Raw genomic sequence first — 18659 nt, 5'->3', positions numbered from 1 at the left:
TTGGTAAGTTTTAAGAATCTAACCGCAAACTCTAATATGGGCATGCTTGCTTTGTGAAATTATGTGATGCTGTGGCACATATATAAAAATATTTTAAAATTTTTACCAGTGCCTCATTCCGAAACATGGCTTAAAACTATCCATATTGTTCAAACTTCATAAAAAAGTTAGTGGGCATGCTGAGAAAAATGCGCACAATACTTATTTTTGTCTGTAAACAAACATATAAATTAGCCTGTGGGATATGTTACTTCCTATTTCTGATCATTTAACTAGAGTATAATAAAATTATTTGAGCAAAAATTTAGTATAACATTGCTTGCATCAAAATACAATAATGGGGAATCTTTAGAACCTTTCATTTTCCTAAGGGAGGTGGAAATATATATGTTTGGGCTCAATTTGGCCTGAGACTGTTGCTATAGCTGTCCATATTTCACTTTATTTTATAAAAATTATTAAATAAATGATGTAGAGGAGTCGAAATTGTTTGCATAGCACAGTTGTATATATTTTATAAATTGATTAATATGGAAAGATCAACATCTGATAAAATGAACATAACTATTTTGGTTTCAATACTCTCATGCCATAGTTCCACTGTGAAGATTCTGGTGGCTTTTTTAAGTTAATGTCCAGCTGAAAGCTGACAAATGACTGAAAGCTTCCTGCAATAAATGCTTCCTTAGCTGCTAACTAACCAACGACGACCACATTGTGACTGAAATTCTTAATTTCCACACGAAAGTGACGAACAAAGTTGTGAGTGTGACAAACCAACATATTGTTTGCTAATTTAGATCATTCGGATGCTTTCTCAATGCCATGTTTTGTACCACAAGATACAACAAAACCAGCAGTTACACCAACTTACACGTACATGATATTCTTCTTTTCGTAAAGTGCCGAATTCTTTCTTTTACTGCAAAAGATATTCAACTATCTTCACTCCTATCAGCCGCCATTATTTAAATATACGAGGTCTTTCCGAAAACTACGAAGGCGTTTCGTGTGCGTGGATGCCAAGTTCGCGCATGCTCCGTACAAAATGCCCAGCTTTTATGTTTGACAAGAACTCGGTTCCTGAGTCCCAGGCCCCCGAGCACGACTGCAATTTTGGCAAATCGTAATGTTTAGATGTAAATATTTCCGACTATTTAACTATATCAAAAAGGGTTGTAGAACTTATAAACTAATTTTTCAAACTTTATTCAAATCCGTAAAGATCCCACAAGTGATATAGCACTTTAGAATACTTAATGATATGCTAAGTTGCTAACTGATGATGAGGCCAACCTCGCAGGCCAGGCTTTTGGTACGGTATGATTAATATCATTTACCTAAAGCTTTGCTATTCAGGGAATTCAAAAGATTCACGTATATCACTGCATTTGAATCTCATCGTAATTAATGACTTGTTTTAAGCTATACTAGCTGAAATTAATGCTCTAACTGATGTGATATGGCGGTTTCTGTCATTGTTCATATCAAGAAAATTATTAACAAATATATATTTATTACTTCCTGGATTAATCAGCCGTTGTTGAAAATGGATATCAAATTAGGCCTACCTGCATTTTTAGCTCTTTAATATATATTTTATCAATTTATATAGCTTATTAAAAATAATCTCATTATTGAACCTAATATAACATAATTGCACATCCAATTCGCTAAATGTGTGTAAATGTTAAAATGTTATATACGAATAGTTTTAAAACATTGTTGTGTGAAAATAAGTGTCGAGTCCTTTTATTTTTACTATAATTTTCGGTATTGAACGCGTCTAGCTTTAACGTGTTTAGAATTAGTTTTCAATCAAAATGGTAACAAAATGGAATTGAAAACGGATATTGGTACTGAAAATAAAACCAGACAATATAAATTACTCTAGATGAAACATGTAAACATAGCTGCTATAAGCACACAAATTTTCCAATATATAGATACTAGATTGTTTTTTAATTCATGCGTGCAAGGGGAAAAGATTAGGTATAAAAATCAGCGCATATGCCATTTTATCTGTGTAATATAAAAGTATCCATTGAGACAATTTCTACAGATTTTTGCGGAAATATCATAAAGGAATAAAGAATCGAGAGAATCAGACGATGAGAGGAAAAGTGGTCGTGTACTGGGTGCTTCTTCTCACTGTTACGGCAGTTCTTTTTGAAGTAAGTGTAGCTATACATTTTAAGTTCTTATTTGCGAAATCTGTTTTAAAAAAAAATTGTAGAAGCTGAGCGGAAATTTATCACAGAGTTTGCATTATAGATCGGCCAACACGCCATTACTGTATCCCAAAATTACAAAAACTACAGCCAGGGCTTTGCTATAATAATGAATGATGTGGAAGAAAGCATTTGTACCCGACTAGCTCGTTTAGAACATGACGCTTAGCTTGAATCTTGAAATGTCACACGGTTTGGGCGCGCATCTTGCATGCAAGTCTTCTATTTTAAAATGTGGAATGTTATTAATTGGCGATCTTAAAGTCATGAGAAAGCATTTTCTTTTAACACAAGCACTTCTTTTAAAGCACTTTCTTTCAACAACACTGCAACTATATGTCAAAGCACAAATGGAACGCTTCGCTCATTCCTTGGAAACAGTGCATGTGTTATTTCAAATGTCATATATAATAAACGACCCCAACATGCGTTGTGAACGCTTGTTGTTTTGCAGTCAAACGGAATCCGCTGTGTTTAATTAAGCTTAATTTGTGAATAAAATTTATTATCATGGTCAAAAATTTTCATAAGGAACAAGATTTGATGCAATAAGTAAAACTTTCATTTACAATTCATGCGCCATTTTGTCAAAATTTTTTATGTTATAGAATTATATAAAATTATTCGCCTTAGGCTCCGTGATTATCGGTGAATATTCACGTACCTCGACGGAAGTTTTAGTATTTTTGCACAAGTAAATTGACACAAGAACTACATTTCTTCGCCTATCTCTTTGTAAGAAACGTTTACTTGTGCAAAAATACTAATAGTAGATATTGACAGACTGGAATTAATTAAACAGTGGTCATAATATTTAACATAGGCTAATAGGCATCTTTGGGAAATATGAATTTATTTTTTTTTGCATTCTTGAACGATCTTGAACCTATTAACATTAAACAATATACGAACGAGCTAGGTTGTTAAATTTTCTAGTTTTATAATATAGTTGAAATCTATTTTCAGAGAGAATTTCTCGCCGCTGGGGAAACCCCGCCTTGCCCTTACTTTCAACCCTGTACCTCAAATGATGAATGTGAATGCGAGATAGAGACATTGGTGTGTCAAAAGAAGCATAATGGAGCCCGCAGATGCATGCGGGACAATTCGTAGCCCTTTGGAAATAGTCGTATCTAAATCACCACTAACTTAAATGTATATTAAAATGTTCGGGTTGAAACAAGACTTAGGGTTATCAGTTATGTCATAATAAAATATCCATAAACTAAAATTGTAAACATTTTATTTATTTTTCATATTCAATATATTCAAGGCGTCTACTGAGCATGAAAGTTTCTCTGCTGCTTACAACTATTATTACACTATTAGCATGATAAAAATTCTGGATGCTGATTGGTTGAGAGGTGTAGAAAAAAGTAATTTAATAATTTCGCCTATAAACAAACAAATTTGCCAAAGGATATTCGCATACAAACTTAATTGCTCTGGAGCAATTAAAAAGGCCAGAAAGGAAAATATATATACATGTACAATTGAAAGTACAGAATATTGGATAGAAGTTTCGCAGGATTGTATTTTGACATGAAACTATCACACTACATGGGATTGAAAATTATGTACAAGAAAATATTATAATCAAGCGCATGAAAAATTAATATGAATAATTAAGCGCGTGAGGGGCGGATCTTGGATTTCCCAAAAATTCCAAATGACAAAAATGTCGAGAAAGTTTTCAAATCGGTAGATTGGAAATTTTACTATTTCGACTCATGTTGGGGTTCATGCATCGCAAGCCCAAAAAAGACGTACCTCCTGGGTTCCGCATAAAAAATCATGATAGCAAGTTGATTTGAATTTGATCACACATATCACAGAACATCGATCCTCAAGCCGAAAGATGAAGAAAAATATTTTAATTTTACCGAGTAAGATACATTAACCCATAGCCGTACATATGCATGAACTTTTTATACAAACCATGCCAATCGAAGTATATTAGGCTAAAAAAACACGAGTATTGATAATTAAAAAACAAACCAAATCATCAACAGAATCCAACCCTATGCGTATATTCGTAATGTTTTAATTTTATTCAATTGGTCTTCTTGCATTTCAAAAAGGCTTTGGAATAATTAAACATCTCCTTGTAGCAACTACTTTGCAACGACCAAATCTCCACATGGTAAAGGTAAAAACATAAAATTTATATGTAAAGATATTCTTCATATACACCTCGCCAATTGTATGGTTTCCATGGAGAATAAATGAACTATATATAAGACATCCTGTCAGCAAGTTTTGACAGCGAAACAGACAAAGGTTGAGAAAAAGGTAACTTTTCATAATCCCCTGTTTTTTGACGGGTTTTGAAACTAGATTTTTGTAGAGTACGCGGACTTCGGTCAGAAAATCTATAGGCCTATTGGAACTTCGTATATATACCACAGGAAATCTACTTCGTACTAAGCTATATAGCCTTTTAGGCTAAGCCCGAAGGGTAAACACGGCTATAACCATGTGATGCTGAAGATTTGAGTTCCTGGCTCATTTTTATTTCTATACTTGATGAAAACTTTGAACTTTGCCCTAACATTGGTCGTGTCTGTATTATTAATATTAGACTTAATTCTTCCATAGACTGCCTGGCACGAACAACTGAAACAAGCGAAGGGCAACGAGATAGCAAGGTTTAGATAGGCTATCGTTTGGATATCACTCTAAACCAAAATACCCGACAATATAGAGCTGAAATGGCCTCTTTATACAGTGTTGTATCCTCACGCCAATTTCAGAGTGGAAGAGGTTTTCTTGAAAAACTTGAGCTGAAGCCTGGTGACAAAGTAATAGACATGGGCTGTGGTACAGGGAAACTAACAAAATACATCGCAGAGCAAGTGGGAGATATCGGCGAAGTGATTGGTGTTGACCCAGACAGTGCAAGAATTGAATTCGCGAAAGAGAATACGAATACCATTTGCAACGTATGTTTTCATGAAGGCGACAGCAAATCTGGATTTCCGTACCAGGATGAAGCTCACTACGACCTTCATTTCAGTAATTATGTTTATCATTGGCTGAGTGATGAAGAGAAAGGGAACTACGTTAATTTGGCTTCCCGATGTCTCAAACCAGGAGGCCTGATTGCCATTCAGTGTCTCGCTGCATCAGGCGAGGCCACAATTGATAGCTTGAGTAGGTCAGCAAATGTCAGCGTAGTTGATTCACAAGCTACGAGAGAGCTGCTGCATGATTGTGGGTTTACTGATATAAATATAATGGCAAGGAAACACGCTATTAACTTTATCTTGAATAATTCTACTAGTTTATGCATAAATAATTGTCTCATGACAAGAAATTAATCAATTTTAGATAAATAGTACTTTAGAATAATTTGGATTAACAAGAAATAAAATTTGAAGTTGAAAAAAATAAAGTTTAAAATAGATTGAACATCTGTATGATCCTTTGCTGCTTGAGGTTGCTGCTTTCATCTATAAAACCTCTTAATTAAAAGTTGAAATTAATTCGCAACGAATTATACGTATTTGCGTTTTTTTTCGCTCTTCACTTAGTCGTCCATTTTGATTCGGCCGATTAACATGTAACCCACATACAGTAGCGAGGTAGGTTAAAATTTAAGGCAATGCATATGGCAATACAAACACATTTACCCCTAACCCCCCCCCCCCTCTCGCGCGAATATTTGCAACTTCAAATCGGCTGTTCCATCCTCGTTCCCAGGTTTCCCGAATGCTGCGTGTTTTCTAAAAATCCATATCTTGAAATATTTGCTGTGAAAACAATGTATACGAACACATCATAAAGGCATTGTTAATTTATTATGAACATTTGAATTAAAACCCGCCAATCAAAACACAACAAAAACAAATATGAAGATTCCCTACATAATTTATCATACAGAATATGGTCATGTCCATAGTTAGCTCGCCTTTCCCTCCTTTGTAGACGACTCCTCATTGAGTGGTTTTGATGTTATTCTAAAGCAGCTGATATTAAGATAGTTACATATTTCAGTGATTACAGTGAAGCAGTACTGAAGTGCATTCAAAGTTGAAAATATCTGAAATTGAAAGAAATCTGTTGAAGACAGACCATGCATCCGGAAGGTGTCAAAACAACGAGGTGGTGTAAAATGAGGTTCGCTAGCTCACCATAATTATACGGTAACTTGTACGAGACATTTCCCCCTCCCTCCCAATATATATATATATATATATATATATATATATATATATATATATATATATATATATATATATATATATATATATATAGTGCATCTAGGAAAGGTTGTCCGAAAATATATACATATATACAAATAGTTGTGACATGTGACCACATATTTCCATCACGTGGCATATCTAATTACGCATGCAAACGCTGCAAAATTGCTTCAAGGTTATTGCTAAGTTGGGATATTTTTGTTGTAAAATGCCTAAGCCGTATTTAGACGATATAAGATGGGGGATTGTGTGGCAGAAATTATTTTATAACAGGTCTTCAACCGGAGTTGCTGTCAATTTGTTTGTTTCGGCAAGGACAGTGAACCGCGTTTTCAACCTGTTTATTAAGTTTGGCAGGCCTCTTTGTAGCACAACACTTTACCAGCATGAGGAACTGGCAATATGTAAAATAATTCTCAGACATCCAGAGCTATACCTTAGGGAAATCGCCGATCAATTAGAAAACGCTGACAACGGGCTCTCAGATAAAATAAATGAAGGTATATTTTACTAATAGCCTGTTGTCACATTGTTTACGCTTTGCCAGCTATAAATTTAACGAAGCGTTCGCAGCGTTTGCATGCGTAATTAGGTGCGACACGTGATGGAAATATGTGGTCACATGTCACAACTATTTGTATATATGTATATATTTTCGGACAACCTTTCCTAGATCCACTATATATATATATATATATATATATATATATATATATATATATATATATATATATATATATATATATATATATATATATATATATATATATATATATATATATATATATTCAGAGATTCTATTCAGAGTAAATTAGTTATATATGCTTCTAACATCGAGAATTTTGTTCAACTCATTTATTTCTTGCTAAAGTTTATTACTTTTCGAAGCTTCTCGTGAAGCAAGATTTTGCAGCGATGTAGATACAGAATGCTGTCGCACTATGTAAAAAGAATAATGTTGACTTCTAGTGTTTTACTGCTTGATTGTGGCGATATACTCGAAGACGCAGGGCAATTTTGCATCAACTCAAGCCCATGCAACATTGAACAGGAGAAGGGAGACACGTACACAACCAGTTTTGGACTGCCAACACCCAGCCGAATTAACAATGTAAAGATATATTTTAAAAACCTACCAGACAAAACCATACCAAGCGATATTCGCTTATTGGTGAGCTAAAATGAATATTAACGGCTTGAACAAAAGGGCATAACAATACAGTGTCGACCATTGGTACACTACTTTTCGACATACACGCAACCTAAAAAAAGTTGGAGAAACAATGGATAAATAACTTGAATGCATGGTATTTAGTTGATCTAAACTTATAATAAGAGCTAAAAGTACAGTGTAGATCAATTTCCGCATTAGAAAGATTTCGGGCAGGTATTTCCATTTGCTTTTCCGAAGGTAAATGGCAAACAGTCACTATATTGAAACAAGTGGCCTGAACAGACTAGATACATTTGTTTGTATTCGGTTGATGCAGGTAAAGTTACAAGAAAAGCTCTTTCCCAATTATCGTAAAAAAATACTCCAGAACTGGCTAAAAATGCTTACATATTATTAAAATTAACAAAAAGGCCATCTCCTTGGATTTAAACCAAACTGAATGTGAAGTGTTTGATGAAAACCCTCCCATGCAAGCTTGCTAGTTCGTTATGAGTACAAAAAAAGGTTGGACCCACACGTTCGTTTCATGTCTTTGACGGGCCCAAGTCAGCCAACTTCACAGTGGGAAGGAACAGAAGTACCGCGTAAGGAAACACACGATATTCCATATATTATTTATACACAGTCTAATTCACAATGGAAAAGTTCGTATCATGAAATCGAATCCTTCAAAATAAAAGGCAATGGCCCTATAGGGGTTGTTAACACTGCGAATACGGAGTTTTTGCAGAGGCACAAAATACAAATATTACTAGAGGCGTAACTAGATTTTGTTTTCGTAATGTCCACGTCATGTACACGCCTTCACACTTGCTCGAAACTTCGCTGCCTTAGAATTCCTGGCATTTTACTGTTAATTTGTTGATTAATGATTTGAGAAATGAATTTTCAACTGCGCAAATGCCACGTACATTGCAAGGCAGAGGAAATTAAAGAAACGGGCTAGCAATAAAAAACTACGTAAATCATGATATCGATACTTGCAAAAGCCTTCGGAGTCTTTTACACACGAGGAAGACATCTGTCCATTGCTTATCTGTGGTAGTGGCTAAAGTGGGTACTGGTATCCAGTGGCCACAAGTACGAGATTCATCATTGGCTTAATTTATACTAGAGACGGATGATCCGTCTGGAGGAATGATCCGTCTGACAGATCATTTCCTACAAACACACGATCTAGGCGAACTAAGACGAACATGTCAAACGAAACAGAACCGAGCGTTTAGAAAGTTCATGCGGGAATTGGGAAATTATATATATGTGGTAAAAAGAGTTTTACCACAAAAAAAGTTTTTCACATGCAATAACCGTTTTATCTCGATTTTTTCGTAGTTCGTCCCCACCACGTATTTATACTACCTACCATTCAGATTCGTCAAAATAGACGAAAATAGACGAACTATATAATGCAGATAATTCGTATTATATAATACTCCATTAAATTTAGAACGTTTAATTGGTTGATAACGGTCATGTGATAATGAAAAGAAAATGTCATTTCCCAAGAGTGCAATGGAATACATTCATTGAGCTCTCTAGAGTGCAAATGTACTATACATTATGTTGCATTGCATTCTTTACACGATTTCAGACAAGAGGAAAATGTTATTTAATGCAAACACTACTATTCAATATTCAAGGATTCAAGATAGTGAGAGCTTGTAGTAAGCCTTTTGTTTTCGTTGATGAAAACGACATTTCTCCACTTATCGAGAAATTCATTATTTGTATATTGACGGACGATCCGTCTGTTTGCCCGTGTTTACACACAGACGAACTAGAAGACTCGTTTAGACGAATTGTCCGTTTATAGTATAAATCGGTCCATTCTCGCAATTGTTTGTCATTGTGCAAAACTCGTAGTCTTTGAAATTTCGAGCATCAGTTTGTTGATAATTTCGCATTCCCTACCGAAGGAGTTCGAGTGAGCCCAAGCAAAAACCACCGAGTTTGGCGAGAAAATGTAACGAAAAGTTTGGCTACAGAGGGAAATAATTTCATATTTATCTGTATTAAAGAATTGTTTCATTAATCCACTAATGCGCAATTGAGAATTAATGCATGATTATTTGGTACTTGGTCGTCGTGAATACAGATACATAATAGGTAATAATAGGTTCAAAATTATAGCTTACCAATAATAGAATTGAAACTTTAGCCAAAACAATACCAAACGCAAAAACGAATAAACACGGGCCTTTTGCAAACACGTTCGTGTTAGAATATGCATAATTGTAGTAGATGAGGTAGAGTGTTATCAGCAATGGTACTACAGGAGAAAGGACGCTCGTATCCTAAAGAAAACAGGAAAAAATCATTTCACACACCATTTGGGAATACTTCTCAATTCAACAAAGCATTAATTTTCTAGTTCAGCACTTAGAGAAATAAAAGAATGGTCTATATTGAATATTGGATTAACAACTGATTGAAATAATTATGCCCCAAGGACCGGTTTTCATCGGGAGAGTTCAGATCCAAATTAAGAAAAACTCGAAACGTAGCTACTGAGGTAAGAAAAGTTGTAAAAAATCATTTATACAGACGACATCTCATGTCAAATCTCGTGTGAAAAGCGATTGTTTTTTAAACGAGACTATAGTATAGTCCTCTATATGGTTTTAGCACAGTATATATAAGGTTTAAATCTATTACGCTCTCAAAGTTCACGGTTTTGGATGAACAATTTTTATATGTAGCTTATTGTATGTATAGATGTACAACTGTATATATGTGTACAGTACATTATTCCTATAATATGCATGGTTTGGTTATTTCGTCCTATTACACTATAGTATGGTTATTATATGAATTTATAGTTCCAAGTGCCAATATTTTTTTTTTAGAAAAGAGTCCTCTTAAAAAACGTAATCTTCGTCTAGATAATTTTAAAAGTATAGCAATTAAAGTGCCTATATCACTTGTGGGATCTTTACGGATTTGAATAGAGCTTGAAAAATAAGTTTTTAAGTTCTACAACCTTTTTTGATATAATTAAATAGTTTCGAAAATACGTCGGTTGGGGGGACTGGGACTCAGGAATGATTTGCAAACACGCCGTCTTTTATAATGTAAACATGAAGAGTTTCACTGGCGATACAGTTTGCGCTTTTCAAGAAAAAAATGCGGGAACGGTGCGTTGTGTATGGCTGTAGCAACTGGGCGAGTCTTTCTCAAAATATTTTACGTTATTGGAAGATCGAAGTAAAATTAAAATTGTATATATTATGTTTGACAAGAACTCGGTTCCTGAGTCCCAGGCCCCAGAGCACGATGGAAATTTTGGCAAATCGTCATGTTTAGATGTAAATATTTCCGAAACTATTTAGCTATATATATCAAAAAGGGTTGTAGAACTTATAAACTAATTTTTCAAGCTCTATTCAAATCCGTAAAGATCCCACAAGTGATATAGGCACTTTAAAGCGTTAATGAAAGTCTTTTGTCGACAACAAATCGTGATCACAAAATAATGAAATATTTTGGGCTGGAACTTGCTTTTTCAATCTCAATCTCAATTTGTTAAGTCGGTAAACTTTTTCAGATCACTTTAGTCGAGGCAAACTAGTGAGCACCAAGTAAAAAACGTTATAATCTAATTACATACCGCGATAGAAGATCCGTTTTTTCCTACACCACCTTGAAAGATTTCATAAATTCCTAATATCGTTGATAGCAGCGCAGGTATCGATGCTCCATACAAGAAAACTTCCCGAACCTGCAGCTGAAATATGGGCGTCTGAAAGAACAGAAATGGATATGGCACTGAGAAATATATGTAAAAGATCGCCTAAAAATCATGATAATAGCAGTATTATTTATCAATTTTTTACATATTAATGTTCAATTAGTGAACACATGCAGTTAAGTGCATCTATAAAGACAAACATGTTAATTTGCCTTCAAATAGCTATAAAGGAAACAATGCGAATTTCCGCCAAATTTTCAGATATATGGTGACAGTTCACGTAAGTCACTTGACTTTGTCATCGGCCGACTTCTTGAGCAAAGATTAATTCGTTTTCAAAGACGTCAAACGTTTATGTTATATAGATGCATTAAATGCAAGCACGCAATTTCGTCTAGACGAATTATCCGCCTCAAGTATAGACACAGCTATTATATCAGGGGCTTTTTTCATTGACGAAATATTGACAGACTTGTTTCCTTTTGAATTTTAAGCTTTGACTCCGTAAATGAATTGCGCGTAATGCTTCAGCAATTTAATCTGGAGTGATCTTTCGAACTGTACTGTCGAAGTTTCCTAGTCTTAAATTTACTTTAAACTGAGAAATGATTCATTGGCTTTAAAAGCATGTATATACATTTACCTCAACCCTGAATATATCTTGTCCACAAAACCCAGTGAGAAAGAATATGAATACACCTAATAATTGCAGTTCAGTCACATCAATTCTGCAAGAGAATAAAGCGTTTAATTAGGGTTAATACTATACAGTATTCTTCTGAATACGCATTCTGCAATCTTTTAACGGCTCATCATATATACACATATCTGATAGCTGTGAAATGGCCAATTTGAGGGTTAAAGTATACACAAGGTTATTAATTCAGACGATTCGTTTTTACCGTGTACAAGCTTCGGTGCAACTGAAGCATATTTTGTTCAGCATTTATAAATCGGTTCACGTGTAATCCGGCTTGGTATTTAAGAATTTCGTTATTTTCGTACCTACTATTCTGATCTCGGAAAGAGAAAAGGATAGAAAGGGGGAAAACACTAGCTGGCCCGGATTAGATGTCGATCGATTCAATGAGGTTTTCATCAAGTGATTTGCATCCGCGATTTTAACTAAAAGAAGGTCGGATTTCATCTTTGAAAAAAGGTGAAATACGGCTTTTTATAAAAGCAAAATTAGATATTCTCTCATATTTTAGGTGTTTTCATGACCTTAATAGGAAAATTTGTCACCATCTTATGCGAAATTGCCTTATTCAGCACAAATACTTTGAACAAGCCTGAAGTGTATCTTGTCCCTAATAACCTTTGCTATTTTTTTTAGCTTTTCCAGCCGATCATTTTTGTCTTTTAAAAATCTCTACATCTCATGTAAATATGATTCAGGTTTAAATCTTAATATAGAGTTTAAATACTCAATCTTTTGTCTTCGACTATAGAAATTGCGACCAAAGCGTTATATATTCATGCACATGCGTCTTTTGATGTAGAACGATAACAGGGGGGGGGGCTTTATTCACATATTCAGTTTTGCTAGACGGATTTCCTTTGTAAGGCCCAGGTCAAGCGTCGCTGTAATGATGCAAATGAAGCAAAGACTTTAATTCATTTGCATTAGGTTCGGCGCATGAGAAGAGCGACGTTTGACCTAGGCCTAAGATCGTGCAATAGCTTACAATGGAAATCCATCGGTTAGAACTGAATATAAATAACCGCCCCCTTCTCCCCCCAATTATTGTTCTAGTTATGCCCCTGAGAATATCAGCTATGTAGTCTCTTACTTTCCAAAGCGAACTACTCCACTAACATATGCTCGCCAATGTGTAAGGTAGAACATAGCACCAGCAGCTATGCACATAAACATCATCAAGTCGGGTAGATCACCTAGTTTCATAGCTACAGATGCGCCAGTGATAACAACTACCATAGATATCGCATCACAACCATGATCAAATAACTCCCCGAGCGGTGAACTGCTCCCAGTCCTACGCGCCTGTTTACCATCCACTGCATCCAAAGTTTGATAAACAAATAACCCAAGTGCATTAAAATGAAGACTCCATGATGGAACCTGCAGAATGAAAAAAAACGCCGTGCATTTTCTGGACGAGGGGTGGACTTCCTTAGGGGGAGGGGGGTGCATAACCTAGCTTCAGGATCTCACTTCCCACACGCTCAAATTTTCTTGGATGAAATTCACAAAAACTGTTCACAGTAGTTAGGGGAGTAGAGGCCTGGGGGCCTTAGCTCTCCTATAATGATTTGGCTGTGACTGACTAAAGATCTTAAGGTAGATCCGCACAGTTTTGACAATTATTTAATGCACACTTTAAAGTGCCTATATCAACCTCAGGGAAATAACCTACTTAGATAGATCAGACGATTTTAAGAACATTTGCAATATATTTGATAAGACGAAAATTTGATCTTCATGTACTTTTCGGGCCTCAAAGTTGGCTTTTTTCGTGTTTGACCGTGAGGTGCTGTGAGTGGGAACTAGTTGCCCTTTTTCAGCGGAAGTGACGTACATTGGAGAACACGCTAATTTTGTAAACAAGAAACACGCTTTAAAAATATAGAAGTATTGCGGCAATACAGTGGGAAATCTTGTAGTATATAAACTTTTTGGTTCGTTTTTCGCTAAAACGACGTCGTCAAGTTTTTCCGACAACTTAGACAGCCAACTTGATTCGGATGTTTAATTCATCCCGGATTATGTGTTGCCGATATTGGAAGTTGAAGACGATGCGATACTGTTGCTTCAAGAGACAGTACACATGACGGTTTATATCAACCTAGCCTGCGCCGCAGACCCATGCCCGAAATAGAAAGGCGGGGAAGAAGAGGTATTTCCGCCATATTCCGTCTATGCGTAGACTAATATCAACCTTACCAAGACAAACCGATTGCTGACCGTGCCGAGTATAATGAAGACTAAAAGAGGGTAGTGTACATGAAGAAAGAAGGCAGCTTCTTTCATTCGCAAAACAGCTGGGCTATCCCAGTGTCAGATTGGTCAGTGAAATATATAAAGGCACTATATCATTACATATAAAGCACTACATATACTGACATTTCACCCTATTGTTTCACAATCAATAGGGTTTTTGTAGGTGCAAATATAGAAATTGCATGATCGATCTCTTGGTAAATGAAAACATAGATGGAAGGAAGTATAAATGTGCAAGGTGATTAAAACAGGCAAGTATTCAAAAATAACTAGTGGCTAATATGCATGTCCTTTAGCCATTTAAATTCATACAGGATAATTTAGAATAAGTTCTCAATACTTCACATTGATCTATATTGTATATGCTTATGATTCCATAAGACAAAGGTTTGAAAGTTTTAATGATCTTTCCTCCAAAACTTTGTCTGGAATGGAATCATGAGCACATGTCGACAAAGGTATTCTTCTCTCTCCCAAGTAGCCATAAATCAATAGACCTTTTCATCTTGCATGCAATTGTGACTTGAATTGGGTTAATTTGCATACAAGCTGAAAAGGTCTATTGGTTTATAGCTACTTGGGAAAGAGAAGAATACCTTGGTCAGCATGTGCTTATGATTCCATAACCAGACAAAGTTTTGGAGGAAAGATCTTTAAAACCTTCAAACCTTTGTCTTATGGTATCATAAGCATATACAATATAGATTAATGTGAAGTATTGAGAACTTATTCTAAATTATCATGTTTGAATTTAAATGGCTAAAGGACATGCATATTAGCCACTAGTTATTTTTGAATACTTGCCTGTTTTAATCACCTTGCACATTTATACTTTCTTCCATCTATGTTTTCATTTACCAAGAGATTGAACTTGCAATTTTTACATTTGCACCTACAAAAACATATATTTATATTGATTGTGAAGCAACAGAGTGAAATGTCAGTATATGTAGTACTTTATATGTAATGATATAGTGCCTTAATATATTTCACTGACCAATCTGACACTGGGATAGTCCAGCCGTTTTGCGAATGAAAGAAGCTGCCTTCTTTCTTTATGTACACTACCCTCTTTTAGTCTTCATTATACTCGGCACGGTGAGCAATCGGTTTGTCTTGGTAAGGTTGATATAAATCGTCATGTGTAGGCGGTACTGTCTCTTGAAGCAGGTTGAACCACAACTGTGGTTGAACAGTATCGCATCGTCTTCAACTTCCAATATTGGCAACACATAATCCGTTGTCGAAAGTCTAAGTTGTCGAAAAAACTTGACGTCGTTTTAGCGAAAAACGAACCAAAAAGTTTATACACAACAAGATTTTGCACTTTATTGCCGCAATATTTCTATATTTTAAAGCGTGTTTCTTGTTTACAAAATTAGCGTGTTCTCCAATGTACGTCACTTCCGCTGAAAAAGGGCAACTAGTTCCCACTCACAGCACCTCACGGTCAAACACGAAAAAAAGCCAACTTTGAGGCCCGAAAAGTACATGAAGATCAAATTTTCGTCTTATCAAATATATTGCAAATGTTCTTAAAATCGTCTGATCTATCTAAGTAGGTTATTTCCCTGAGGTTGATATAGGCACTTTAAGGGAAAATCAGCATATCCAGTATTTAGCCAGAAGTCAAAATGGGAGTCACAAATGCCAGGTGGCACCGTGGCAGGCTAAAATTTCCAAATAAGATCCAGCATGAAATTGGCACGAGAATAGAAATCAAATAACAAAATCAAAAAACTTATAATATAGGAACACTAAAGAAAAACAAATATTTTATTTGACAACAAGCAGATATTGAACTATTTCTTAACTTAAGGTGCTGTTACACAGTGCAATTTTTCTGAAACTTGCAATGCAATTCTACTTCTAAGAGATGTAAATTAGTGAAGAAGAAAGAAAAGAAAAGTGCATGAAGTGCATAAACACAATAGTTTCATTGTTCCCAAATCTATACATCTCTCAAAAGGAGAATTGCATGCAAGTCTCAAGAAATATTGCACCATGTAACAGGGTCTTTAAGCACCCAGCAATTAAGTAGCATAGTGAGAGTTGGTAATGAAAAAGTAATATTGAGCTCTTGGAACTCTTGTGGTGTTGACAAAAATTGGCATTTCATTGGAGACAAATAATGTGCATACAGATCTGTTGTGATATTGGTAACAATAATGCCTAATTCCTATCATTTCTGAGCACTGAAGCATACAACAGGCTTGAAGTAGGTGAATGCAGATGCAATAACTTTCTATTATTAATGCTTTAAATGATCTGATATTTTAGTTATATTATCAGATTGTTTATCAATTTAAAATACAACATTCAAGAACTTCAATATTTAAATCTTATAAACTCAATAACTGATTACTTCCATTTCAGTACCAGCTGAGAGCCTGTTCTGCTTAAAGTTAATACAATATACACTTTTAAATGTATGCTCCCGAGGGAAATAGTGAGTTTTGTTTTCCCAAGAATCTGAATGTTTTGAAAACATTGAGACTCAAGGGAAAACAAAACTCACTGTTTCCCAAGGTGTAGCGAACATTAAGTGTTAAAGTTATATAGGAACAAAAACATACATGTTACAGGACAATTTCAATTTAAAAAATTTTGTTATGAAAATATGCAGACAACAATTTTTCACTTGTTTCCCTGGCGGGAAACATTGCATTTATTCAAAGTCATGTGACTACAAATGAACCAATCGCATTTAAAATACACAGCACATATATAACAAACTTCATTATTTATCAAATTGATAGGAAACAAGATCTGTAATACACAAGCCAAAGATCATAAGCAGGAAAATATTTCTTTACTACAGCTCAATTACCTTGAAATGAACTAAAAAACTGTTTACTTATACTCTGTGTTCCAGCTGAATAATTATACATATGCGAATTACTGAGTTGTACTTATCTTTCAATAATTTAAAACCTGGTCTTCGCATTTTGAAGCTTATTCTGTACGAAAATTAAACACTTGTGTTGTTAATACAGTGTATTGTAAAATTGTATTGTTTAGTAATTATATTATGTATTGTACAAATTAGATCATATATTAGTACTGGATATGATTAACTGAACTTTATCTTTTAATATACCATCAGTTTGAGAGCAAATGATTCATTGCAGCAATGTAATGACTGTCGTAACTCGTAGAGGTTTCTCAATTTAATGTTAGCCCCAAAAGTTAAATTAAAATAACTTTATCAAATACAAGAACTGTTGATTTCTGTTAATAACTGTTAATTTAAGATCAAAATAGGCAATAAAAAATATTGTGTATGTGGTTGAAGCTCAAGGAAAACATTGCTCCCACAGCCTCAACACCCATATATACAGCATTTTAAATGTTAATATTTAACACATGCTGAAGGACTCCCAGCTGAAATAATAACATTGCAGGTTATAAAAATCTGATAATACAGCTTTTAATGACTGAAGACGGCATTTTATATCAATACAATGCTATGCCTACGCTATAAATCGAATATTTTGGTTTAAGCAATAGGAACTACTTTGATAAACCTAAATAGAAGGCTTGCTACGTTTATTAGCCAAGAGATAGTTAATTATTACACACAATGTTTATTATGTTTACATGGCATAGCACATGCATTTAATATCAAGGGCAAATGTACTGAAGTATTACGCTTACCTCCGATCGAGCTTGAGGCGAGAAATAGACTAAAATCAAAGTTGTAACCAAGTTAGTAATTAATCCCAAGATTGTTATAGTGTTCGGCGCTATCCACAGTGGCAATCTCTCTACAAACCATCGCCACCAAACTTGCATGAAAGGATCGAACAATGTTGTAACGCTTGCATTATACTTGTGCTTAGCTAGTCTCTTCAACTGTGATTCACTTAAGACTGCGACCATATTGATTCTCCTAAAATATCGTATAATCGTTCAGAATATTGATTTAATGTTCCCTATTGCATAAACTGTCCACATTAATAAACGCCATGTTTTCGCGATACAGGACGCCGCCGGGCAGGCGATAACATCTATGTAAAGCTCTAATTGGTCATTCCGCAACATTCGATGGCAACTGATTGGCTCACGATTATGTAATAATTTTAAAGATTACCGATTACTGAAATTACATAGAAAATGGTCGTTAAAAGCGAAATAGTCAACACAGGATGTTTAAAAAAAAACGAAGTGTAAGCAAAGCGATTCGACATGCCTCATCGAATAGTAACATTACTATGTGTACATATACATATTGTACAGATTAACTCGTCGCTCCGATACAAGTTATATAAAATCCCCCCCCCCTCGAAAGTATATAGTCTGTAATTATTATATAATATTACTATACAGAATGAGAAAAAAAGTGATAGTGATGCCTTTCAAATTCATCCTAGGCACATAATTAAACAGAAATTGCCTA

At 34.9% G+C, this 18659-nt stretch overlaps 2 protein-coding genes across 2 annotated transcripts; one reads left to right on the top strand and one right to left on the bottom strand.

Moving 5' to 3' along the window:
• The first annotated feature begins 4942 nt into the window (after window positions 1-4942).
• On the top strand, window positions 4943-5551 carry LOC114539421 (phosphoethanolamine N-methyltransferase 1-like). Its single transcript, XM_028560048.1, has one exon. The coding sequence runs from the start codon at window positions 4943-4945 to the stop codon at window positions 5549-5551; it is 609 nt and encodes a 202-aa protein (XP_028415849.1).
• Window positions 5552-6019: 468 nt separating this feature from the next.
• Window positions 6020-18252, bottom strand: LOC114539411 (cholinephosphotransferase 1-like). The gene is made up of 7 exons (XM_028560039.1): window positions 17918-18252; window positions 13092-13381; window positions 11942-12026; window positions 11218-11349; window positions 9746-9904; window positions 7573-7698; window positions 6020-6273 (listed from the first exon to the last, which is right to left on the bottom strand). Exons 1-7 carry the CDS (start codon window positions 18140-18142, stop codon window positions 6133-6135), a joined length of 1158 nt encoding a protein of 385 aa, XP_028415840.1. The 5' UTR covers window positions 18143-18252; the 3' UTR covers window positions 6020-6132.
• Window positions 18253-18659: the final 407 nt, after the last annotated feature.

This window comes from Dendronephthya gigantea, unplaced genomic scaffold, assembly GCF_004324835.1.
Source record: "Dendronephthya gigantea isolate DGI-Jeju-01 unplaced genomic scaffold, DenGig_1.0 000202F, whole genome shotgun sequence".
NCBI classification, from domain to species: Eukaryota; Metazoa; Cnidaria; class Anthozoa; order Malacalcyonacea; family Nephtheidae; genus Dendronephthya; species Dendronephthya gigantea.
This window is presented reverse-complemented; position numbering and strand designations above follow the sequence as displayed.

Coding starts and splice junctions, on each gene's coding strand:
- LOC114539411 (XM_028560039.1), bottom strand. CDS start 18,142: ATGGTCGCAGTCTTAAGTGAATCACAGTTGAAGAGACTAGCTAAGCAC. Junction 12,027..13,091: donor GGAGTAGTTCGCTTTGGAAA/GTAAGAGACTAC, acceptor ATTCTCTTGCAG/AATTGATGTGACTGAACTGC. Junction 6,274..7,572: donor GCTTGGTATGGTTTTGTCTG/GTAGGTTTTTAA, acceptor TTTCAATTTCAG/ATATTTTCAACTTTGAATGC.
- LOC114539421 (XM_028560048.1), top strand. CDS start 4,943: ATGGCCTCTTTATACAGTGTTGTATCCTCACGCCAATTTCAGAGTGGA.